This window comes from Calidris pugnax, unplaced genomic scaffold (assembly GCF_001431845.1).
Source record: "Calidris pugnax isolate Ruff unplaced genomic scaffold, ASM143184v1 scaffold41, whole genome shotgun sequence".
NCBI classification, from domain to species: Eukaryota; Metazoa; Chordata; class Aves; order Charadriiformes; family Scolopacidae; genus Calidris; species Calidris pugnax.
Window position 1 is genome coordinate 28,461,338 of NW_015094509.1, and position 26,065 is coordinate 28,487,402.

The following is a 26,065-nucleotide window of genomic DNA, read 5'->3' on the forward strand; positions in this document are numbered from 1 at the left end:
TTATTACATTTTACTAAGCTGCTCCAGACCAATTATAACCATATTTCTTTGTGGCCTAATTAGGTTCAACTCAGTTCCACAGTGTGGAAGCCCATAATGAGTGAACACATGAGAAACACAGTTCAGACTCCATGTGAGAGATCATTAATATGCTCTGGGCTGCTGCTTTGGAAGAGGCTGCACCTAATTACGTGGGTTAATGCACTTAAACTAAATGGATGAATTGCAGCCATTTTCAGTGTTTCAAGGCCCCTTAGACTGACAGAACTGTAGATTAATAAGTTGTTAGAGAGTGATCTGTTGACCCGCCCCATCCTTCTTCACTTTCACTCCATATGTTCTTAGAGGCATGAAATTCTAAAGTGGAGAAATGTGCCAATCACTGCCATTTCCATTGTGTTGCTCTCTCTGGCACTTGCCTAAGAAATGATCAGAATTGGTGAAGAGCAAAATACAATGCCTGATATGTCGAATAATTTGGACATTTGGATCAAAATGCACCAGGCACAGGAGATAACAGGCACTTGGGGAGCACAAACCAGCTTAGATAACAGACTGAACTCTGTTCAGCCAGCAGTGGCTGTCTAGAAGTCAGGCATATAGTCTGAAGTTAATGTTATAATGAAAGTATAAGTCATGCAGACCAGGCAAGTTATCCTAGCGTAAAATCAAAGGCCAAGTCAGCTGGGTCTATTCACATCAGCAAAGAGACAACTTAGGGAGTATTTAACAGAGGCTGCAAAAAATGGGATGGAAAGGCTGTATTGAATCACATTTTTAACCACTTTTTTTGATGAAAGAAAAAAAAAGAGGTATCAAATTACATCAGTAGGAGCCAAGTTTACCTTCCCACCAAAAAAAAAGGGGGATTGTTTTTGTTGGGTTTTTTTCCTCATGTGGCAGTAGACCTTTGAAACTCCTTTGCAAGCCACAAACTGATCAGGAAATCCCCTTAATGGAAAATATAGGAATGGAGTCTGAGAGATTATTAGGGAGGAAGGATCATAGGTAGTTTTTCTGTCCCCTAGGTGATTGTTTATGGCCAGTGTTGGATAGCTGATATAGACCATTGAGATTAGTCAACAGAACTGTTTATGGCCTGTCTTGCAGGGATTAATGCTCCTCAGGAGTTCATTCTAGTTAGATTAAACAGCCATCTTCCCAGCACAGTGGATTTACTTATCCTGTAAAAATTTTCACGTGTATCATCAAAGTGGCCCAAGGGTCAAAAAGATTGTTGGGCAGTAGATGGCAGGTACAACAGTGTCAGTTTTGACACCTATATCCCTTTGTAGGTCTCGCTTTGGGGAACGGTCCCCACTTGCAAAAATCTCAGATCTGATATATTTCCCTGGCTTCTGAAAAGTTTGTCTAAGCAATAACAAGATACGTGCCAAATAGATTTGCTTCTCATTTTCACACTTGTCCTTAAGGCACTAGAGACAAAAACTGCTTCCTATTCCAGTCCCCATTATGAGGACCTGACAACTTAATAATTGAATTGGGTACTTAGCTCACTATGTTTCTGTTGTGTTTCTTTTAATTTACTTTGTCAGGATCTTTTAAATTTTTATTCCACTGTTGCCAGCATGCTCTAGCTCCTCATAATACCCATAAAACCAGGTTTTATTAGATTTTGCCCATCATATCCAGTTATCATATTAACCCTCTACCCCATGATGGCTTGAAGAATCTGCCCAAATTAAACTGCATGTGTTGGAAAGCTTTGAGCTTTGTGTCTCTGCCTATGATATTGTAAAAAAAAAAACAAAAAAAATGTGTCAGTGCCAGAAAAATCTACGGCACCTGGACTGGGGCAACAGCTGCTATCAATACAGGTTGGGCAGAGAATGGATTAAGAGCAGCCCTGAGGAGAAGGACTTGGGTGTGTTGGTGGATGAGAAGCTCTTGTAAGAAAGACTGGGAGAGACTTTTTACCAGGGCTTGTAGCAACAGAACAAGAGGTGGTGGTTTTACACAGAGATTCAGATTGAACATACAGAATAAATGTTTCACAGTGAGGGTGGTGAGACTCTGGAACAGGTTGCCCAGAGAACTTGTGGATGTCCCATTCCCCGGAGGTTGATGGAGCTTTGAACAACCTGATTTAGTGAAGGATGTCCCTGCCCCATGGCAGGAGGAAGGTTGGACTAGATGATCCCTGAAGGTCTCTGCCAACCCAAACCATTCTCTGATTTAGTATGAATATACTCTTTTATAGCAACCTTAGTGAACAGTGGTTCTTTGAAATAGTATTTGCCATTATAACCAAGTCTGTAATACACAACAGGGGGGAGGAGTCTGTCTATGCTGCCACGTGGAGATTTCATGCTTGCTCTAAGCCAGGCAGCCTCTATAGTTTCAGCAGAGAAAAACTTCACCTGGGTCATCGGTGCCAAATCCATCTGCTGTGTAAACTGGCTCATTGAAAGCTCCATCAGCCTGTCCCTGCACTGCATCATACTAATGAGGTAATCACTGAGCTTCTAATGAAGGGGATTAGCAAATGGGCAAGGATTGTTTGTTCTGGATCCCTTGTTCAAATGCAACTCGGGGCTCTCAAAATATTTGCTTGCAATCAGCTACGAGCTGGGCACGTTTCAGCTCTTACTAACTAGATGAAAATAATTTTCATCACTCTAGGATTTGCCAAATTTGCTGATAGAGTCAGCCTGCCGTTTGTAGTGGCTATAAGGAGGCAGCTCTATTGCAGAAGTAAACTCTCTCTGCAGCAAGGTAGAGCAGTTGGTATCAGAATTTGTAATTTCATGCCAGTACTAGGCTTGGTTGGAAAAAAAAAGTATCTTCTATTAATTAACTTTTCTTAATCGCATTTTTTGCATATTTAATATTACACACAATGATCCAGTTATGTTGATTTTTTAGGACAGATCTAGACAAAAACCACCAGAAACTCTTGGCTCTTTTTTTCTTCAGCAAACTGAACTGCATTGATTTAAGAAGTTTTACAGTTTTGACCCTGAAGGAGCTTAAGCACCTGCAGGATTTCTCTGAGCATTTTCAATGCTCAACCTTTACTGACGAAAGACTGTGTCAGCTTTTTGGAAAGGAAGCATGTAATTGAAATCAGTGCAGGTGAGAATCTAGTTTAGTATTTGTTATTCTTTTCTAAACCTTGACAGTAACCAAAAATCCATAACACATAGAGGTAGCTGACTGTTGGGTTTTTTTTCTGGTGAGAAAAAAAATTTTAAAAGATGTAACTTTTAATGAAGAATAAAAAACATTATTTTGTGAAATTATCTTCAATAATTCCTATGACATTTTAATTAAAACCATTTTTGAAGTGCTTTATTTACTGGAGGAAAACTGCATTTATAGTACACAACACATTTAAAGAAAAATTTAAATGGCATTTTCAATCATGTTTTCAGCAGAAAAGATTGTGGGTGAAAATGGAACAAAGTCCAAAATGCTGATTGCGTTGAAACCTATGAAATGAATTCCAATGCAAAACTGACATTTTTTCATGAGATGCCCTGCTTGATGTTTTTTAACAGATTAAAGGTCTTTCTTTCTCTTTAAAAAAAAATTGTAACAATATCTTTTAATGTTTATTTGTCCTGCACTTCCAGTAGTGTTTCTCATAAATACATGTGGCGTTCTGCGCATACAATGGGATTAAATAAGCATCTAATTGATGTGCTTGCAAATGGCACAGGAAATTGTGAAATTACATAGATCTGGCAGATCTGTGCACAGTAGGAGAATCTGAGCTAGATTATTTTTAAAATGTACAAAAAACGACAACAAAAATGAATCAAACAAAACGTTTTGACTTTCACGGGTTTAAATGAGCAGAACTGGAGATAAAGGAGCATGTTAAAAACACAAACAATAAAGATTAATTAACAGCTACATATCTTACAGCACTGTGTATTAAATCTGGAGGCAAAAAAGAAATAGCATTCCCCAGATACACAGGGGACATAATTAAAATCTGTACCGTAAGAGAGAACATGTCAGCAATGACAGGGAAAAAAAAATAAACAAACCAAAACCGAAAAATTATTCACAATTATAGTAACACACAGTATAAAACTTAGCTTTTCTGTCATACAATTAGTGTTTGTTGGCTATAGCAGTTTTAATGCGACGTGATCAGTAAAGCAGACGTTGACGTAGGGCCTGAATGTGAAATGCTTTGAGACTCCATTCCACGTCACAGGGTGATGGCAGGCTCTGCAAAAGCAAGAATAACTGATTAAGTATCCACAGGATTCCCAGAGACTTGCTGATGGCCAGTTGTTACTCATGGAAGGGTGGCTACTCGAGGTGGTCCCAAATGCACAGACAAAACCTGAAGGATGGTGCACCTTGTTTTAAAAATACATTTTCCTGCCAAGTGGACTAAGTATAGAAGCCAGAGTGTGACACCGATGCACTTTGAAGTAGAGAACAGATTGAGGAAATCTTGTCTCTATTCCATCTTTCCACACAATGAAACCATTAGACACTTCCTCTTGATAGGAAGGACTCATTATAACCTGTGTAGATCTCTAAAACATAAAACGTTTACACTATTTATGTAGACAGTTAATGGAAATAAAGAGGAAAATTTTAATGAAAGTGCACATTTCTCTCCAATTACTGCAAAAGAAGCCTCTTAGGAAAGGCATCAGCAGCAAGATAGCACCTCCAAGATTGACATCAGCACTATAGACTTCTGAAGTCAAACAAATTGTATTTTTCCACTCACCACCCCATGAAGCACGCCTGTGTATTTGTAGTAAACATCACTATGAAAAATATAAACAGGCTTTTGTAGTGTTTGTGTTTATTCTGCCTCTACTTCCTTGGTGAATGTTGTTTGTACAGATACACTATGCAAGAAAATCTGGTTAAACTTGGTATCAAGGGAAAGGAAAGGGATGCAAAAATAGTCTGTTGTTATAATTGCGTTCAGAACTGAGAAAAACTTTTTTCTCTTTCCTTTTTTTTTTTTTTTTAATACAGGTGAAAGCTTTAGAAACAACCTTTGTTTTAATTATGCTTTACTGTATGCAAACAAGGTGTTAAAACAGACCAGAGATCAGACAACCCCCTCTCTCAAAGCAACAAAATACAAACCCACACACATGTTGTTATTTATAACAACTATTACAATTGTTCAGAATAAGATATTATTTAGATAATCTTGTGAAATCAGATGTCCATTGTGTGCTGTAGTGCATATACAAAGCAGAGAAGACAGTTCCTGCCTTGTATTCACATAAACACCACAAAGAGCTAATAGAAATACTCTTCTTTAATAAGAAAGGGTACCCTTCTGAAGATGATATTCATCTCAGCTAATTTTAGGTGTAAGTATCACCATCTGAGAATAATGGCTCTGAGGCTCCAGGCTCTTATTACAGTAATTACAGGTCTAATCAATACAGCCAATGGATTTTTAGGGTGGGGGTCATTTGAATAAAGGCATCGACTTCAGAATGACCTAAATTTCAGTGGCTCATATTGACTATCATTAACTACGGAGGGATCTTCAGGATGACTTTCTCAGATACAGAAATACACGCTGTGGACACCTAAATTTAGCTGCACAAGTTCAGTACTAGAAGTCCTTTTAATATCACAAAAGGATTTGCTAGAGTTACTCAGACAAGTGGAAAGGCACTGGAAAGGGAACGAATGCTACTAATCATATAACCCTTCCATCCTCTTTGGAACCATTCTCACTTCCCTGTTCACTTAATATTTCACCTTCTTTTTGTCAAAGAGGGAAGGCGGTAAGTAGAAAACTACCTGAAAAGGAAAGAACATTTTTACAGGTGCCAATCTCGAGTATTTTCACACTCTGTGCAAGTCACAGAATCATAGAGTGGATGAGGTGGGAAGAGACCTTTCAAGGTGATCAAGTCCAACTACTACAACTCATCCTGTATTCATAGGAGAGGTCCTCCGTCCCTCTGATAACCTTCGTGGGCCTCCTCTGGACCTGCTCCAACAGGTCCATGTCTCCTTGTGGTGAAGACTCCAAAGCTGGACACGGTACCCCAGGTGGGGACCCACCAGAACAGAGCAGAGGGGTAGAATCACCTCCCTCACCCTACTGGCCACGCTTCTTTTGATGCAGCCCAAGATGCAGTTGGTTTTCTGGGCTGCAAGCCCACACTGCCATCTCACGTTGAGCTCCTTATCAACTAACACTCCCATCCCTGAAACATCTTTGTGGACCTTTGATGGACGCACTCCAGCATGCCCACGTTTCTCTTTCATCCTGGAGAGCCCAGCAGTGGACACAGCACTCCAGATGTTTCTCACCAGTGCTGAGTGGAGGGGAAGAATCACCTCCCTCGACCTGCTGGCAATGCCCTGCCTAAGCCATGTGTGTTAACACCACAGAACTGCCAACCTGGCTTGTCTGGATTTCCTACCACTGTCCTCAGTGCCATCTCATTCATGCCAGGCAATCAACGACCATGTGACGCAAACGCAATCCATCAGTAAATGACTAATTCAAGTCAATCACTAGCAGATGCCTGCCTTAAATGAGCTGGCCATGCTCCTTTATGATTAACGTGTGGATGTGTGTATGTAAACACGTGTATGCACATATATGTGCGAATAAGTGAGAGTTTAAGTGTGAGCCCACACATGCCTGTGTGCAGGGGAGGAGGAACGCAGTCCGATCAGATCCTACGGACCTTGGACAAGCTTTTTCTCTGAGGACTAGGATGAAGGACGCCATATGTTTGACATGAAAGCAAACGCTACGACCAGCACAAGCCATTACTCTTGGCAGGCTCTGCAGCTACTGGGGATTATGAATCTTGATTTGCAGGCAGGGAAAATATTCAACATTGCAAAAGCCATTTAAATTAGAAATAGATAATCTACAGGCTTGGCTCTTGAGTGTAACAAGAGAGATTCTCCAGACACAATCAAACTACAAGATGTATTGGGCCAACAAACCAACAGACTTAATAAATGTTTCTGGTTTAGTTGGGGATAAAAATGAGTTATTTTTCATTACTGAAAAGAGTTTGAGTTCTGTTGTACTTTTAGGTTTTGATTAAAGAGAGTTTTTCCTATTTGCTGCAGTAATAGTTATGCTGAGTTTAGCAGTTCTAGTTATGGGCTATACAGTCTTGTGTTAGCTACTATACAAATAAAGAATTAAAATACAATCTCTAGGGGAAAAAAAAAATAAAAATTATGCTGGGGTAGATCTTTGGGTTTTTTTATATCTGGGGAACTTTACCTGCAGAAACCTGGGTGACTCAAGGCATTGCCCATCCGTATTTCAGTGAGTCATTTCTATAACCTTCATTGTCCATGAAAGAAAACAGGCATATTTATCTTGATTTTTATTTTTTTTTCATGCATAAAGAAAGGAAGGGGCAAATTAAAAAAAAACAAAACAAAACCAAACAACCTTGCTGGTTTCAGGCTGAAAAGATTGCTGTCCTGTGCAGGCTGACACATCTCTTTACTGTGAACTGCAAAAATGGACTGTAAAGAGCTGCTCCAGTTTTCTGGTAGCTCTAAGCTGCAATAGGGACCTGAGCTATGGATCCACCCCAAGGCCCTCCTTGGCTTCAGAGAAGCAACTCTCACCCCTTTGGGGTTTACAGTGTAGACTCTTGCTCATTTATTTAGTCTAGCCTGTTTTGCCTGTAAATTAAAGAGCCAGTCTCATGGGAAGATAAATTATCCAGAATAATAAACCAATTTGATCCTACCTGCTGTTGTTTTGAATCAAGTGAGACCTCTCTCTTTCCTCTAAGTAAATGTGATGACACACATTACACTAAGTAAGTTCTGATGATGCAACTTTTGACTTTTGCAAATTTATACACATTTAAGGCTTTTTGATAGACATTAACCTCAATGAACTTCTTTGTTGGAGAAGGCTCATCCACATAAATTGTAGTCCATTATTAACAGTAGTCGACCATTATATATGCAGAGATTTTTGGCTAATTGAATGATTCCTTGAAAGTGTGAAACAATGGTGTTAATTACAAGCTGAGATGATGAAACAAATGACTGAGATGCCTTTAGTAAAGCCTGTTTTTTTCATCTGTTAAAGTCATTCCTTCTTAAATAGTCCTTCCTACTAATTTTCTAGGGAAGTAAATGATAAACCCTTTTCATTACAGAAATTTTAGACGTTTCTGTAGTGCACGTCTGCCCACAGCAGAAAAGCTCCTGTTCTTCCTCAGTCACACTGGCCGTTTCTGCTTATATTGCAATTTTAATAACAGCTTCTTAAAATAGGACAGACCTAATAATCCAGGAGTCTTCTGTCAGAAGAAATGAGATAGCAGGGTGATGATACACCCCATGCAATATTGCTTCATATTCATTTAGTAATTTATTTCTCCCGTGCATTCTCTTAACTGCATCAATGGGACCAAGCAACCATCTTTGATTCAACCTCACTGAAATAATTTCTTTATCAGTTTAGAAATATGCCCCGGTAGAAATCCTGATCCTTTAGAATTTTAGAGTGTTTCTGGCCCTGACATCAACAGCTTGTAATTTGGCAGATGCAGATCATCGGTAATTGAGGAGTTTTGGAAGCAAGTATTAATGTAAGTACTTGGGCATCTTTCAGGAACCAGCACAAGTACATACATGAATCTTATGGATAATTCAGGCTGATCCTAAAGCAAAACTGAATCAATAATGAGATGATACTGGGAACAAAACAATAACAAAACAAAAACCCCAGCAACAACAACAACAACAAATCTCAAGCCCATACTGCAGACACTGTTTGATGGTCCAAGAAAGATGCTCTCTCTGTAAGCCAACTCCTTGAGATTTACTACACTAAAAGACATCCTGGCCATTTTCCATCTTCATGCTAGAATATTGGCATGGGTGCCTAGGAGGAATTTACCCCCATGCATTTCTGTATGTGAGCTGTAAAGATTTGTCTTAGCAGCACATTCTCTATCACTGTCAAAGTACATAGCAGATATTTTAAGAAACATGCAACTGATAAGGTCACATAGACCTATAAAAAAGGTCTGTAGCAGTGTCAGAATCTGCACCTAGAAGCCAAAACTGCAGACTATGACATAATTACGGCAAGACATATAATAGGTGATACCGCATTTCAGGACTGAATATTGCTAGCTGAACTTTGGGGATCATAAGAAAATCCAGTTCACAAATGTGGAATGTCTGAGGCTTGGGAGGTAAAACAAAATGAATGAGATGGGAAGAGGGAAGGGGAAGCAGTTATTTTGCCCAATCTCTTAAAAACAAGGGCTGCTACAGAAGTGCCAAGAATACCAGTATAAGGATTTTTAAATTATCTGATATTGAATCTGTGAGCCAAAATCTCAATGACATTTTGCTAGCTTTCTCTCAGGCCAGTTGTTTTGGTCCACAGAGCTTCAACACCTCAACCCATTTTTCTATACCACCTGCTTTTGACCATTGCCTATTAATGCTGACCTCACTGCAGATCCTTCACCATCTCATGTATGGGTTATCCCCATGTATGTTGCTCCATTCTAGGGTCCACCAAGACTCCCACACAGTGCTATGACTTTTCAGAGCACTTGCAAAAGAAAAGGTAGGAAAAATGAACATGTGTATATAGAAATATGTAAACAAACAATCTCATTTGCAAACAAACAATATGAGCTTAAAGGTAGAACTCCTTCATGCCTATACTAAAGCAAGTCAGGAGAGAGTAGGAACCAAAACCACTTAAAACTAAGGCCTTTCTTCTTCTCAAGGTCACAACTCACAGAAGTTGCTTCCTCCAAAAAATGCGCACTCATTTTCTCTTAATATTTTCTTTGTTGTAGAAGCATTGTCATCCTGCTTCTCAAAAAAACATCCCTGTCATTTGGGTTTTCCTTCATTACACTCCAATAACAAACTAAAGAAACTCTTCTGGAACCATCTTCTTCAGAAGAATAAAAGACAGAAGAGTAAGGCTCAGGGTGCAGAAGGGTTATGACTTCATTTTCTTGCCTTAAAAAAGGTTAAAATTGCCAGCAATGCGTGATCTAAATCTAAGTGACATTAAACAGATGGCACTGAATGACCAAGAAAATAGCATCGGACTTTCTCCATCCATGAGCTCACTTTGCACTTTAAGCTGCATTAACTTTGCTCAGCTACAAGATGCAGCCCTTTTGACGCATTTCTCTCTGTATTTTTAAAAAGCAATTTGGAGAGCTTTGGGAGTGGAGACATTGTTAGGTGAATAGTGAGAAAAACCTGTTTCTCATGAGGAAGATGAAAAGGAGAACATAGCAGAGAGATGCTAGACTTGCCAGCATTTCAGAACAGGATGTTTCTTTCTGTTGCCACTCGGAACAAAAAGGTGAATGATTTTCTTAACCCTTTTGCAGGTGGTGTGATTGTCAGGCAGAGCCTGCTAACAGGGAACAGAGGGACAGTGCACCCTCTGCACCTCTTTAATCAGACTTCTACAGTAATGGAGGCAATTTGAAGATGTTATCTTAAAGAGAGAGGCACCACCATTTACGCAGCCAATTTTCCTCTCTCTTACCTCACCTTCAGAGTGCTCCAAGGCAATCTGAACATTTATTTTTTCTTAAATATGCCTTAACCCTTGTGTTTTCAGGTGCAAGTTAATGTTTGAACCAGACAATACACATAAAATCTTTGAATGGTTTGGGTTAAAAGATCATCCCCTTCCACCCCCCCTGCCATGGGCAGGGACACCTCCCACCAGACCAGGTTGCTCAAAGCCCCATCCAGCCTGGTCTTGAACACTTCCAGGGATGGGACAGACATGGCTTCTCTGGACAACCTGTTCCAGTGTCTCACCACATTCACAGTAAAGAACTTCTTCCTAGTATCTAATCTATATCTCCCCTCTTTCAGGTTAAAACCATTACCCCTCCATTCCCCAAACTTCATGGACACTTGCCTTGAAAGAGGCCACATCTCTTTTGGTCTGTGCAGTCACTGCCTGCCTTTCCCGAGAAAGACAGGGCTCCTAGACTCACATCTGGCAACTCCTGCTGCGTGGAGGGAGGAAGGAGAGAGAAAACCAGCTTTATGAATATGCTGAATTATTCTGGGAAGCACTCAGGGTAACACTGAAATGAGAGACATAAAACACTGCCCAGATAAGATATCATGTGCTGGAGACTAATAGAGATTAGATAGCACACCTGACGAGTCATCAGTTTGCACCAAATCTTATGTTCCTCTGGGAACGTGCACAATTACTGGCATTTGACTTTCAGGTTGGATTAACTACCAGGAAGAAAAATGCTGACTCAGATTAAAATACGTCTGGTTGCAGGAAAAGACAATCTCAGGGAGACGGATGCTCCAACACTAGAGTGTGTGGCCAAGGCTGCCGAGCGTGCAAATCACTGCGTGGCCATTCAGCCTATCATTATTGTGTCACCATCCCTGAGAATCTGCCAACAGCCACGGGGAAATACCAGGCTTTTACCTTGCAGCGGCGTTTAACTGCAGAGCAAGCAAATCAGAGCTGTAAAAGGTGACAGAAACCTTTAAATTCTCATTCATGTGTTAGTGGAAATAGAGCTGATAAACCCTAAAAAAAGCCCACAGAAGAGAGACAACATGCTTAGCATTAAACCCCGGCTACTCCAGCGAAGGGAGCAGGAACCGTGCACTCCGTGCTTTGCTTAAAAGTAACGGGTGGAAGAATAACACAGTTTGTGCAGAACTAGAGAAAATGAGAGTTGAAAAGCTCATCTGTCAGGAAAAAAAAACAGTGGGAGATCGTGTACACTGCATAGTAGCGACGCCGTCTTACACACTAATGGATATTCTAGTGCAGCAGCCCTGCATAAATTGCATTTAATCTACCTCGGATTTATTTATGTATTTATTTATTTTAAAAAGACTGTTTTAAGTACGAAGGAAACAGAAATTATTTTAGTTGATGAGGACAGAGACGGAATGGATAAAACTCCTGGTACTAGAATTAGAACTCCAACTTATTATGTTTTCATTAAAAATCTCGCTGGAAATAAATTGCTGCACAGAGAGCTAATTAAAAACAGAACTAATAAATTCCATAGATGTTAATATAATGCATTTTTTTGCATCCATCTGAACACTAGCTGTTATTAACTGTGGGTGATGCAGTTTTTACATACATATGTTGGTGTTATTCATACAGATGGTGCCAGGGCTGAAGCACTGAATGTTTCATATGGTTGCTTCGCTTACATTTTAGCAATAACTACTAGATTAATGCAAAAACTAATCCCATCAGAAAGGAGATATTTTAGTAGACACCAAGGAGACTAAAGCAGTTGGTGCCTGCATCACAGCAAAGGCTTGTGGCAGAAGAACCCAGAGATGCCAGGGAATTCACTCTGCTATTTATAGATAACCCCGATAAGCCTTTTGGACACCTCCTCGTCTGGTCCTCAGTTGGCCATAAACATAAAGAAAAAAATAAATGAGGGTAAGAATAACCGAGTTGACCTCTCCCACCATCCTTCTAGAGTAAGCTGGTGAAATATCCCATCTATTGCAGGTTTGTTCCTTTCTACTGCCCCAGACAAGAAAAGATGGAGCACTAGGGATGAGCTAATGCTCCAGAAAACAGAAGTAACCCCCATTTCCCTTTAGAAAATTCCTCCCCCACTTCTGGAGGACAGTCCAGCTCACTTTTAACTAATCTATTCAAAAACTCAGAATAATTACCATTTAACATGTCTGTATCTGTCATTAATTCAGATTATTTGTCTAAGCTGTGAAATTAATACCACCCTGCTTGTTTTATATATTACTTTTGAACTAAATATATTTTTATTATCTTTTTATTTTTATCTTATTATATTGCCTTGCATATTTTCTGTACAAATAAATCTTCATTGACCAGATAGACTAGTGTTGCAACCTCTAGTATAAGGAAAAAAGCCTATATTCATAAAAACGTGCCCTGGAAGTGATAACGTCTGATTTCCACCCCTCCCCCCATTTTTTTTTTAAATGGACACATAAAATGTTCCCCATTTCTTATGGAGACCAGATTATCCCAATTTCCTTAGGCAGTATTATTGGATATATGCATAAGTATTAACTCTCATGCAGGCATCTAATGAAAGCCTCATAAATTCTTTAGATATTGCACGGATATGACTTCCATCTTGTTTTCCCTGTAATGATCTCCTGCAATCCTAACCAAAAAAAATATGAAAAAATAAAATCCACAGATTGAAGGGAAGAATGGAAAAAATACTTCAAAAAAAAGAACTCTGAGTTACTAAGCAAACAATGGTGTCAGAAGTCCCAGAGCAGGAAATAATCAGAGACTTGGACAGTGCCTGAGGGAATATCTTAAATACCTCATTCGTTATTAGTCTTCCTTGGTGCCTGCTTATGGGGGCTGCTGGAGGCAGTAAATGGGTGAAACATTCCTTTTGTACCGGCAAGAGAGGGTGTCCTTACATCCTCCAAATCAGCTCTGTCAGATTTATCAGGGTGCTGCATCTATTCAACTCTTCTCTGTTTATTGTGGCTATCGTGAAGAGCATCGCCAAAGGGATTATGTGTATTTCCAGAAGTGGTCTTCATTTTCTTTTGAAAAGAAACAGAGGTCTGTTGGGGAGGGAGGATAACCATGAGTATTCACTGAAGAGCCAGTTATACATTATATATTCTGCGTTGTGCCTCTGGTTCCATTTATGTGAAAGGAAATGATTAAGATTTTACTTATTCCTTAACATGTAGTGCTATAAGGGATTAACAGACAAAAGAGGGGAGATGAAGTATGTAAGGGCTCCAGGAGACACACAGAGAACTTTTGGGTATCAAAGAAGCCTTTTTACAGCTAAAGACTGTTAAACAAAAGGCAGAGGAAGAAAAAAGGGATATCCATTTAGGTATTTGCAACTCATCTTAGATACCACAGTGACTGAGGTCTTTGACACACTTAACATAAAAGTCAAAAACTAGTCTAGACAAAATACAAGAGAGTAAACTGCAGGGAATTACTATGAATCCATGGAATGGAAAGAGATTTTCTGAGTTATCTGCATGTCTCTACAGTTATTTGAAAAGCAGAATAATTGTGGAAGTTACTTCACAGCCTTCTCCATCCAACAGAAGCGCTTTCTCCTAGACATTAACAATTATCAGTGAATTTTGGCACTGCATGCTGCCTTTCTCAGAGTGATGTTACTGGACATCACATTTAGGGTGACTGGGCAGAAGTCACACATCCTCACACACACCAAGCAGGAGGAGATCCCCTCTCCTCAGACACCGAAATTCACCCTTGAGAAGAATGACAGCGGCACTGAAAAAGGAAGCAAACAAGCAGAGAAACACCAAATCTGTAATATTTATCATCAATTCTCTGCTCTGTTCTTAACCTGCACTTGAGAGGATCAGAACAACTTCAAATCCCACTTGGCCAAATGTGCCTTTGGAGGTCTTTTGCCTTCACTCCACTCAATTCCTAGTTTGGAGGTGGTGGATTTTTGCAGCGCAACACCCCAGTCCATCACTTTGAATGACACCTAAAAGCACAAAATTCCTCTAGTTCTTTCCTCCCCCCATATTGCAGCTGCATCTCGAAGTAAACAGCTCCTTCCTCCTCTGTAACAGATGGTGCTGTGTAGCCCAGAGTACACGGGCAGATCTGTAGCAGCAGTAATGAAGTGGGAAAGCTGGGAAAGTCTGGGGTGGGAGGGATCACGCACCCTCAGGAGACCACTTGGTCTGTTATTCCCAACAGGGAAGATGAAGGAGTTGTGAATCACCATGAGCAGGATGAGAACGCTCATTGATACATGTCAGGCTGTATTTTAGACCAGCTTCATCTTATTTTTGTTTTTTTTCATTGCTGAGGAATAGTAAATATTTAAGGGGAAACTGTGATGCTACTTAAAAAGCACTTACCTAATTAAACCTCAAATGCAGAAATCACTATTCACTCAGAGATGCACTCTGATGCTCACCACCTAAGGCTATACCTCAGCCATATGGCACTTTAATAGATAGTAGCAGAGGGAGCCCTTTTTATATTTTAACAGATGGGTGCATGCTAGATACTGGGGTTGGAGCAGAGAGGAGAATGAAAGAAATCATAGGGAAAGGGAATCAAGCAAGAAAGACAAAGTTCAAAGGATGAATTCTTACTGAACTCTTCCATTTCTGCTCAAAACAGCTGGAAGTCTTGTTTCTTCCCGAGAAATAACTTCTGTTGTTTCCAGACCCTTGGACTCAGACTCACTGATCACAAACCTTTCCACAGCAGAGTTACAATGTCAGGGGCTGTCCCTACAGCAGAAACACCACTACTGATTCAGAGTTTGCTGGCCCAACCAAGAGCTGTGTGAGTTTAGGAGTAGGATTTGAGTTTTTATAGTGTTGCTTCTGCTATACCTTTCCCCATCCCTCCAGGGCCATGCTCACAGTGTATATTGCAATCTCAACAAGCTGGGGCTGTATCAAAAAATGGCTAGAAGACCTGAGAAGAGAAAGTTAGGGCCAGAGCATATTGCAGAGGACACATGGTAAATATAGACTCCAAGCAGAGTCAGAAAAAAAAAAAAAGGTCTTATTTAAAATAAGTCATTTATTGGAATATCTAACTTTGAGATAGGTCCCGATCTGGTAAAGCTGCAGTTTTAATGACAGGTATTGCATTTCCCCAATAAAACCAACAGCCAGAGTGACCACAGGGCTAAAGAAATATGGTTCCATTTACATTACGGTTGCTACGTGGTTCAATGTTTTCCAAATCTGTTTGGATGGCTGCTGTTTCCTCTTCCAGAGCAAGTGTTCAAGGATCTAAGGTGACCGTGGCTTCGGTGCCTGAGCTAAAATTGTACACAATACCTGCCATTCCTTCCCATCTTTGCCTTTCAGTGCTTCCATAAATAGCATTCCTCTCACCATATGCATCTGTTTCCCACTTCTCAGGGGAAAGTTTAATTTGTCTCAAAAGGCCGGCGGGAACGTGGTGGCAAACTTTTGTCCTCTGAGGATTGACAGGGACCTCTTTCTAGGACAATGCGAAAGCACAGTGTGCAGAGACACTGGGTTTTGTGCTAAACAGAGGCCGTTTGGGACTAAAAGCAGTGTGGCTGTACCATCCAGCATGGACTATAGATAATTTGCTCTGCTAACATGACTGCACTGATTCTGGGACATATCACCCAGGGTAATGTATCTACAGCAGCTCAGATATCCTTGCTGCAAGGATACAAACATGTAAACTATGCTATACATGCTCTTGATAAAATACAGGGTGTATCATCTTGTTCTATAGAAACTGTGAATACACAGGATGTACCAAACATTTAATTAATCAGTGATTTTTTTACTATTTGTTCTTCTGATATCTGTGTACCACAAAAAACAACGTCCTGTGAAGGTATTCTCAGAGCATTAATTCCTTTACTGACAAAATTCTCTTGTTATTTTAATCCTTGATCTGAATTTCTTAGGAAGAAAATGATAATTAATGCAGGTTTTTTTTTTACTATTATTAATTTCTCTCTGCAATAGTTCATTATTTAAAAAGGCAACGCTGGATGTTTCCAACAAAGCACAACTTTTATATTGGATTCTACTGACTTTTAAGTCCAAGAAATAATAAATGGAAATGTATTAAGATGTCTCTGTTTATTTCAAATTTTATTGCCCATGTAGATCTATCTCAGATTTACATGCCCATGTGGGCAAATTAGGTCTACTCATGGCTGTCACCTTGCAAGAGGGTGTCAGTCTCTTCTCACAAGTAACAGGCGATCTGACAAGAGGAAACAGCCTCAAGTTGTGCCAGGAGATGTTTAGTATGGATATTAGGAACCATTTCTTCACAAAAAGGGTTCTGACAAGAGGAAACAGCCTCAAGTTGTGCCAGGAGATGTTTAGTATGGATATTAGGAACCATTTCTTCACAAAAAGGGTTGTCAAACATTGGAACAGGCTGCCCAGAAAAGTGGTTGAGTCACCATCCCTGGAGGTATTTAAAAGACATGTAGATGTGATGCTGAGGGACATGGGTTAGTGGTAACTTGGCAGTGCTGGGTTAACAGTTGGACTTCATGATCTTAAAGGTCCCCTCTAACTTAAATGATTCTATGATTTTATTAATCTAAGTCTTTTAATGGGCCCAGTAAGTCATGCAAGATATTTTTAGATCATTATCAATTCTTACATTAAAATTGCCTTCACTTTGAAGATTTTTGACTGGAGCCACCTATTTTATTTGGTCCGGTTTCTTTTATTTTATTTATCTGTGTTGGTGACTAATCCAGAGTTTCTCTCCCAGACTTTCATAATGTTCTGTCAGACTTACAACACCAGCTTCTGAAGGGGGTATCACTGATATCTTATAGCACAGCTGACTACTATTTTCTGCCTTTCTTCACCACATCCTGGATCTACTACTTTGCCTGACATCCAACTTAGCTAATAGCTGGAGAAATCATTGCATTCTCCAGATAAAAAGAAATACTGAAATAGAACACGATGTACACTTCTTCAAGAATTTCCTAATTAATTGATAATATAAAGGCAGAGAATTTGCCCAATGACATAAGATACATTCTTCTTTCAGTCATTTCCATGTGTGGGATTTAGTTTCTGTGCTACCTGGCCAGTCCTGTTTCGACCAGCTTGCACTCAATAATGGAGAAGAAATTGTCATGGATCAACTGTACACAGGGGTAGGATGTCCCTAAGTCCAGCATGGGGCTGATGGAGCCAATAACACAGTTCCAGCAATGCATTTGCTTTTTTTGCCTTATTTACTTTTCTTTTTTTGCAGGATTCTTTTTATGGATCTTATCAAGCTTGTCCAACATCAGGCAACCTAAAATACAACCATTTCCAACCTGAGAGACAGATAGTAGCTGCAGTGAATCCTCTCTTAGAATCAGGAGAGTGAGCATTATTGCTTAAAGGGGGCCTACAGAAAAGATGGGAACAGATTTTTAGCGTGGCCTGTTGTAATAGGACATGGGGTAATGATTTTAAAATAAAAGAGGGGAGATTAACACTATACAGAAGGAAGAAATTTTTTACAATCAGGGTGGTGAGACACTCCCAGGTTACCCAGGGAGGTGGTAGATGCCCCATACCTGGAAATCTTCTGGGTCAGGTTGGACAGGGCCCTGAGCAACCTGATCTAGTTGAAGATGTCCCTGCTCATGGCAGGGGAGGTTGGATTAGGTCACCTTTAAATGAACCTTCCAACCCAAACTATTCTGTGATTCTACGGTGATTCTATGATTGCAAGAAGCCTTGTACCACCTTTGTGAGGTTGATTGTAATTCTGCTGTAAATACAGAAGGTCTGGTTCTCACACTAGAAACATTTTACGCTTAATGTAATTCAGTTTATGGCCCCAATGCACTGCAAGAGTGGTGTAAAATGGCATTAAAGTTAATGAGAATCAGGTCTAGGGATTCTAATATTTGCTTTCTACTGTGCTTGAAATTACTTCTGTTGTTTTATAGCAATGTTTAAAAGTCAGCACGGAGGCATCATAAATAAAAAATCCTGGGTCAAATCCTCCCATCCATCCATCTAGCCATCCATCCAAGAGAAATGCAGTGCAGCAGTTGTTACAGAGCCTAAGCCTTGACTGAATTACAAGTAGGATTAATTTGGCCTTTTAAATTTAGATGTTGATAAAGTACTTTCTCTAAACCCATGTCTTTCATCCATTTCAAATCAGCAACACTTTATTCAAAGGCAAAAGTTTTCATGTGCCTCGTTTTACATTTCTTCTGTGAGTAAAATATGAATCGAGAGTAACAATGATAAACTTAAATAATGTATTGTGAATATGTTTCAAAATGCTGACGGAAAATATTTGCCCTTGGGTGGAAGAGATGCTTGAGGAAAACAGAAACAGAGATTTTCCTTTACCTTCAACGGCAATAACCTTTTTAATGACTTGTAAGCCACCTGATTGTTTGCAATGAAAACTCCCTGTTTCTGCTTATGTAAGGATTTTATTTATTATTATGGTAGTATTTCGCTTTCTGTCTCCAAAATTGGTTGGAGGCCAAAGGAAAGTATTAAGAAAGAAATCCCAAATTGCTAATATTTCATCTCTTCAACAGTTATACTATAACAAATAGCCAGATCTCTTCAGGTACTCTCAGAACTGTGTTTTGCAGAAGTATTATACCTCTACAAGGCTGGAGAGAAATATAACAGAAAGCTAATAATACAAATGCATTGAGACCATCTTGCTACTTGGAGGAGCCCAAGTCCCTATGCCTACAAAAGGGAAGTTGCAACGCATGCAGACATTCTTTGCATATATCATTGCATTTTCTTACTAAATACCAACATTTTGACATAGACCAAAACAAAACCAAAAAATACTTCAAGCATATTTAATACCACACGTTTTGAAGGCAAAAGGGCAGCTAATAAACCTTCAAATAATCGAGACGTTTGGAACACTGCATGAAAAATATGTTCAATGTCTAGTGTTACCTTCTCTGAAAAACATGTAAGTCAACAGAGTAACATTTGAATGACATGGTGGAGGAGACATACTAATCTTCACATATACCTTATATACCTTTATATTCTTGCTTTGTATAAATTTCATCGATATTAAAGGTTGCTGACTATATGGAATAAAAAACCCGATGAAGGAAAATTTTGCAACATGGAATACTAATTTGGGATTACTGTAAATGTTAGCATATATCTCACAGATATTCTGACTGACGATATGACTGTGTTCTGCACAGCTCAGTGACAGAATTGTATACTATATAATATACTGAATAATATATACTCCAGCCTTAAGGCATCTTCAGTATAGTGGAAAAAGGGCACATCACAAACCCAAGAAGAGAGAAAAGGCCACACTGAAAATATTGTCAGACTTCCAAAGTATAGTCCAGAAAACCATATAAAAGCTATAATATAGGCGTTACATATAACTGGAATAGATTTTTGGAAACCCAAGCAATTCACTATTCACATAGTTTGAAACATTCAAAACACACCTAAATATAATTATTTATCTTGGGCTAATTTTTCTTGGATAGGCATTACAGATGTTTAAGGAAGGACACGAGGAAGAAGAAGGAAACAGACTTCCTTTTCTTTCATTGTCCAAGCATCAAGACAGCAGAATTTCTCCCCTGATGCTAATGAGCACTTCATGCCCCAAAACAGAAAGGTTGACAATTATGACTTCTATTTAGGTGTTGGTGTAATTTGCAACCTCCAATATCCGCTAATCAGCTCTGGAAATGCGTAACAAGTTTGTGTAACTTGATGGCCTCTTATTTTTCAAACCTCACAATCAGGAGGACAGAAATTCCTAGTAATGCCATAATTTTGCCTGATGCTTTTCTCTTTTTTTTTTTTTTTTAATAGCACTGACAGCAGCCAAACTAAATTTTCTTTGCAATACCTGTTTCTAAACTGAATAGAGTGATTTCCAAACCCTGTAAAACCAAATTTCTTGTTGGCTACCCTCACCAACATCACTAGAACATTGCACTTTGACATATTCATGAAATGTTATACAACAGAAAAGGCAAATATTCTTTCACCAGCAAATCTATCTCCTTCTGCCATATGCCATTTCCCTCCTCATATTTGCATTTGAAAGCCTTCTACTGTATTGCCTTCATATCATATTCGAGTAAAAGACCTCAGAAGAGACAGTTTGAAAGAGAAACATCTGTCATGGGCTCTGGTGCAACATCCTAGAAGTGGCTTTGTGGAGTTGACAATTCATTTGGAGTTCACAGGCTTTTTTTTCCTACTTTCACTCTCTTTCCTGCACTGCTTCTGCTGTGCCATGAAGCCTTGATACTCTCTGTATTTTTTTAACCCACGGACATTAAGTATATACTACGTTCTACCATTTATATCATAGAATCATAGAATGGTTTGGGTTGGAAGGGACCTTAAAGATCATCCAGTTCCAACCCCCCTGCCCTGGGCAGGGACATCTCCCACCAGACCAGGTTGCTCAAAGCCCCATCCAGCCTGGCCTTGAACACCTCCAGGGATGGGGCAGCCACAGCTTCTCTGGGCAACCTTGGCGAGTGGCTCACCACCCTCACAGTAAAGAATTTCTTTGTAATGTCTAATCTAAATTTCCCCTCTTTCTATATAATTTGAGTCCCAGTTCACCTAGTTCTGCTGCTGTTATTGCTTTGTGTAGATCACCGCAGCAGATGGCATGGTCTGTGGGACCTCTACCTTGGCGCAGAGTGGCCAAGACTTACTTTCAATTCCACTCCTCTTGTGAAAATAAATGAAAACTCATTGGGTTTTAATATTAAATCCCACTGATTTGGTTTGTGTTCAGGTCAAAGTAGAAAGCTGTGGTTTCCAAAATAATAAATAAGCAAAAGGAAAAAAAAAAACCAACTCCCAAAACATTAATTACAGCTTGAAATGAAATTATTTGGGATAATTTAGGATTAAGTCCTATTCTGTTAGCCAAAGGTACAGGGATCAGCTTTGGTGGAATACAGGAGAGACAGGGATCTGTGGTTTGGTTCAGGTATTTTAAAAGAAGGACTGAAGTTTGGCTTTTGATTTCAGCTCTGACAAAACAAGGACTTGGGTTCACTGTCTCTGCAGCATCACTCAGTCCTTGTGGTGCCAAACACCAACTAGCTGCAAAGTTCATTAAAAAACAATATCCTATCATGAGTGGTTATGTCAACTCCCAAGCTGGAACTAGTCAGCAATGGGACTATTTATTTTTTTTTTAACAGTAAAACCAAAAAAATGAAAGGCATTCAGTCAGATGAATATTTCATCACCTGGTTTACTCCTCCACTTTGAACACAAAATGTTGCTTAAGCAGGACTAGAAGGCAGACAGCCACCTACAGAACTTCCCCAGGCAGAAATCATATGTATTTTTTGAAGTTAAACAGAAATAACACAGTGACTTTTTTTTTTTCCGTTTTGTTCCCTTAATTGCCAGACAAAGTGCAATTTTCTGTACTGTTCTATCAACCAGATGCCCTTGTCATCCACCATCTTACTACAGTAATGGAACTTGACGTCCTCTTTGTTGTTTCTCCCTGCATTTGTGTGACTCACTCTGCAAAATAAAAATGTACTAAGAATAGCAGAGGTTGTGCTAATGGCAAAGCTATGAAATTCCCTTCATCTAATTGCTTTCAGATTTTCTTTTTTCAGCGCTAAGGCTCTTGAAGTTGTCTTGATATGCTATGAGCATTCAGCCATGAAGCTATGTACCAACTAACTCATCGATCTCAGGATAAATCCTGCTAAGGTAAAGTTTTTGAAGGTACTTCGGCACCTAAAGGAGTGGGTACAGACCTATGCAAACTTCCCAGAGACATGAAGGCTGCAGAATTGCTTTTGAATACTTTACTTTACACAGTTGAAAAGCTGTCCAGAAATGACAAATGGCCACAAATTACTCCAGAGCATTACAAATCAGCTGAAGCCGTGGTCCTAACCACTTGAGGCACTGGAGCATTGCAAAAGGTTAAGAGGAAAGGAAGTAACTGTGCCATTGGTTACTGGTGTTGAAGCTAAACTACACAGGTAAGTGTAAGTAGGAGAAATGCCTCTCATTTGTTTAGAATTAAGAAAAAAATCAGCCATTTAATGACTGCTTTGCAACTCTACATCAGTAAAAACCTCAAAACACTATTTATTTGTGAGGACAGACCAATACTGAGAGTAATATGACATACTGAAAAGAATAGAATAGAGTAGAATAGAATAGAACAGATCAGTAGGATCTAGCCCAAACGACAGATGTCATCTTTAAAAGTTCAGATCAATTCTCCTCTTTAGACCAAATTAGGTGCACCCGTCAAAGCAAGGACAAAAAACTGTAATGTCTTTAATTTTCCCAAGTGATTTTGGAATAGGGTAGAAATTTGCAACATCTGGCAAAAGGAAAATTAGAGGTGGCCTATCAATCATTTAGAGCACAAAACAGAATGAGGTCAAGAGACGTTTTTGGTGGAGTGACTGCTAAGAGGAAAATACTCTCCCAAACAAGAGAAAAGGACCGGGAGGTTTATTATGCAAATTCAGTGACACAGTATTGTAGTTGAAAACACGTGAAATAATCACATTTTACCAAAGTCAACTTACAACTCAGAATTAATTCAGAATTGAAGAGAAAAACAAAGTAAGGATAAATCTTACTGTAGTGAAAAGCTGTATTTGAAATGACTGACAAAATCCACGTCTGGACTGTGAAATTCACTGCCCTGTAATGCCATTCAGGTCTGGGCAGAGCAATTAGCTAGAAGTCTAGACTAGATCTCAGGAAGAAATTCTTTCCTGTGAGGGGGGTGAGACACTGGCCCAGGTTGCCCAGAGAAGCTGTGGCTGCCCCATCCCTGGAGGTGTTCAAGGCCAGGCTGGATGGGGCTTGGAGCAACCTGGTCTGGTGGGAGGTGTCCCTGCCCAGGGCAGGGGGTCGGAACTGGATGATCTTTAAGGTCCCTTCCAACCCAAACCAAGCTATGATTCTATGATAATAACACTATCCACTTTTAATGCAAAAATATTAAAAAAAAATTTGAAAGGATACCATGCCTTCAGTGTTAATAGCGTTAAATCCCAATTTTGGGAATTAGAGATTAGCATGAAATCATAATTTGGTCAGAGTGAGGGTGTATTTTCACCTTATATTTAGAGCAGCCTGCATTTCATTCTGATTATCCGTATCACAGCTCTGTGTTTCCAGTTTAACTTGAGCCAAGAAGGTTATAGGCTGAAGAGCAAGAATAAAAGTCGACATGTAAATCGATAGCGTTTTAGAACAGGGGAGAGGTGAAAATCCTGCAGCAAGATGTGTTTATAACAAAATTACATACTTCAGAATGGCACCTCAGTCAGACAGGAGCCTCTCTATGCAGCATCACGTGGAATGACTGTACAATGGCAGCTTGATGGCCTTATAGATCATTTTCCACCTTCTCATCTTGTGAACTTTGGACACTTTCTTATTTAAAAGGACTTTTTTCTACTGTTTACCCTTACACATTGCTCTCACAAGATTTTACACAGGCCTGAGTGAGTCAGATATTACACAACCTTTTCTGCTCTGAAATGGTGCTCAACCCAGAATACAGAAAAACTCAGCGTTAGGAGAAGCTACAAATTCAGTTATTTTCAGAGTCAAAGGACTTTTCAAAGAAAAGGGAAATTTCTTAAAGCTAGAAATGATAGCCTCTGTTTCAATAGAGGCCAGAAGGTCTCCTCCACACTCCTGCTCCCATAATCAATGTATGATTCTGGTGTTAATTAAAAGTTCGCTTGAGCCATGGAGTGACATACCTAGGCTTTCATCCCAGAGGAATTTTGCTGTGTTTTGGGTTTCAAGTGGCTAATGTAAGAGACAGTTTAAGAGTACTTATAGGCTTTTTGGAGACAGTGAATTAAGCCATGAGAAGTTCAAATGCCTCCCGAAGAGCTGCACAACAAGCAGATGATAGAATTAGGTTTTTATCACAGAAGTGGATAATTCAAAACTAAAAATTCTACTACAACAGCTGTTGAAGACCATGACCCATGTATTTTAGTACCATTTGTTTTGCATGCATTTATTCTATAATTAGCATAGTGTTCCCACCTTTTATGCTGAAGCTGCCTACATTTATTTTAAGCTTGAGCTTCTGCTCCCCAAGGATTTATCTTTATTGTCACCCAGTTTATCGTAGATGTTCGATCAGTCATTATCTCTCAACAGCAGGAGGAATGAACTGACTTCGTCAAAATCTTGGCATTTTTTCCTTTCTTTTTCTCGCTGTTTTGCTGACACTATGATTTTTTTTTTTTCTTTCTCTTCTTCTTCTCCCAAGTTTGTAATGTGAATGTGCTGGTGTATCTGTTGTTCTAAATAACCTTAGCTTTAATAGCCTCATTGATGATGCCATAAGGGTGCACATAACCATTCGAATGAGCTTACCCAGAATTACTAGCTGCCAGAAACGCTTGAAACATCATGTGTATCTTTGCCTCCCTTTCAATGAGGGTCATTCTTTGCCTGTTGATTGGCACAGATCACCTTATTGAGATGCAAGCTCTGTAAATTGATGAAACTTCACTTTTTTCCCCAATATTAAAATATACTTACAAATGCTTTGCTGAGAAACTCTGACCATTTTTCAAATAGGGAACTGATGCTGTTTATGGCATCAAGAATATGGTTTTGTCATTCATCTGAATATATTTGGCTAAGACGAAGAGTTATGTTTGCCCATGCTCCTTGTAAGCATAAGGATGTACACTTCTAAATTCTTCAGGAATTTAAAATTCTTTACAAATGTCACCTTCAAGAAGCATGATCCATCCAGTTGCTCCTGTCTTCATCCCACAAGCTCGCAGGAAATGTAGGCAAAGGGAATGCCTTTTCCATGCTTCCCTTGCCTCCCACTCACAGAGCAAGCAACCATCCAAAGTTTTGGGCTTCTCCACAGCTTCTGGGCATGCACATCTGCTACTAAAATCTGTTCTGAACACACAGACTATCATATAGCTCATCTCTCTTAAAAAAACAGGCCACAAGTATGTATGATTTGGCATCCAAATGCCAGCAATCACTTTTGGCAATAACACCTCTGCACCTCGGGTCCTCATTCATAAAATCCCAGCAAAATTCTTCCCTCTTGAAAGGGATGTTGGGGAGCTAAATTCAGATATGCTGTGGTTACGGCAGACATGGAAGCTCACACTGAAGTAATTAACTTTATGTTCAGAGCAGGATTTGACCGGTGTGCAGTAAATAAGACCTGTGACCAAAGGCAGGTGAAGGTGAGGACAAATTATTGTTTACTGACCACTCGCCATCCTGTGCATTATGTCCTGTAGATCAGATCACTGAAGCTTTTATCATATCAAAATATATACAAAACAAAACTGAAATAAGTTACATAAGCAATATTCATTTGGATATTTGCTAACCAGTAACTAGTCTGACTTTTTTTAACATTACAGTTCTTTTAAAGTTCTATATCTTTTGGTGTACAGATTATACCAATTTCACATAAAATGGACCCTTGCATTGCTACTGAATTACATGAATGTTTTTGTCTTAACAGACAAAATTTAAGTTACACGTATGTGGAGAAGTGGTGACTTTTACATGTCAA

General features: G+C 39.4%; 1 protein-coding gene across 6 annotated transcripts in view; it reads right to left on the bottom strand.

Annotated features, from left to right (window-relative positions):
• Positions 1 to 3,281: 3,281 nt before the first annotated feature.
• TSNARE1 (t-SNARE domain containing 1) overlaps positions 3,282 to 26,065 on the bottom strand; it is a 474,970-nt gene continuing 452,186 nt past the window's right edge. For all 6 annotated transcript variants that reach the window (XM_014965242.1, XM_014965244.1, XM_014965240.1 and 3 more), the window contains one exon: positions 3,282 to 4,203. In XM_014965242.1, the coding sequence (XP_014820728.1) occupies positions 4,123 to 4,203 (81 nt within the window). In that variant the 3' untranslated portion in view covers positions 3,282 to 4,122. The remainder of the gene's footprint in view (positions 4,204 to 26,065) is intronic.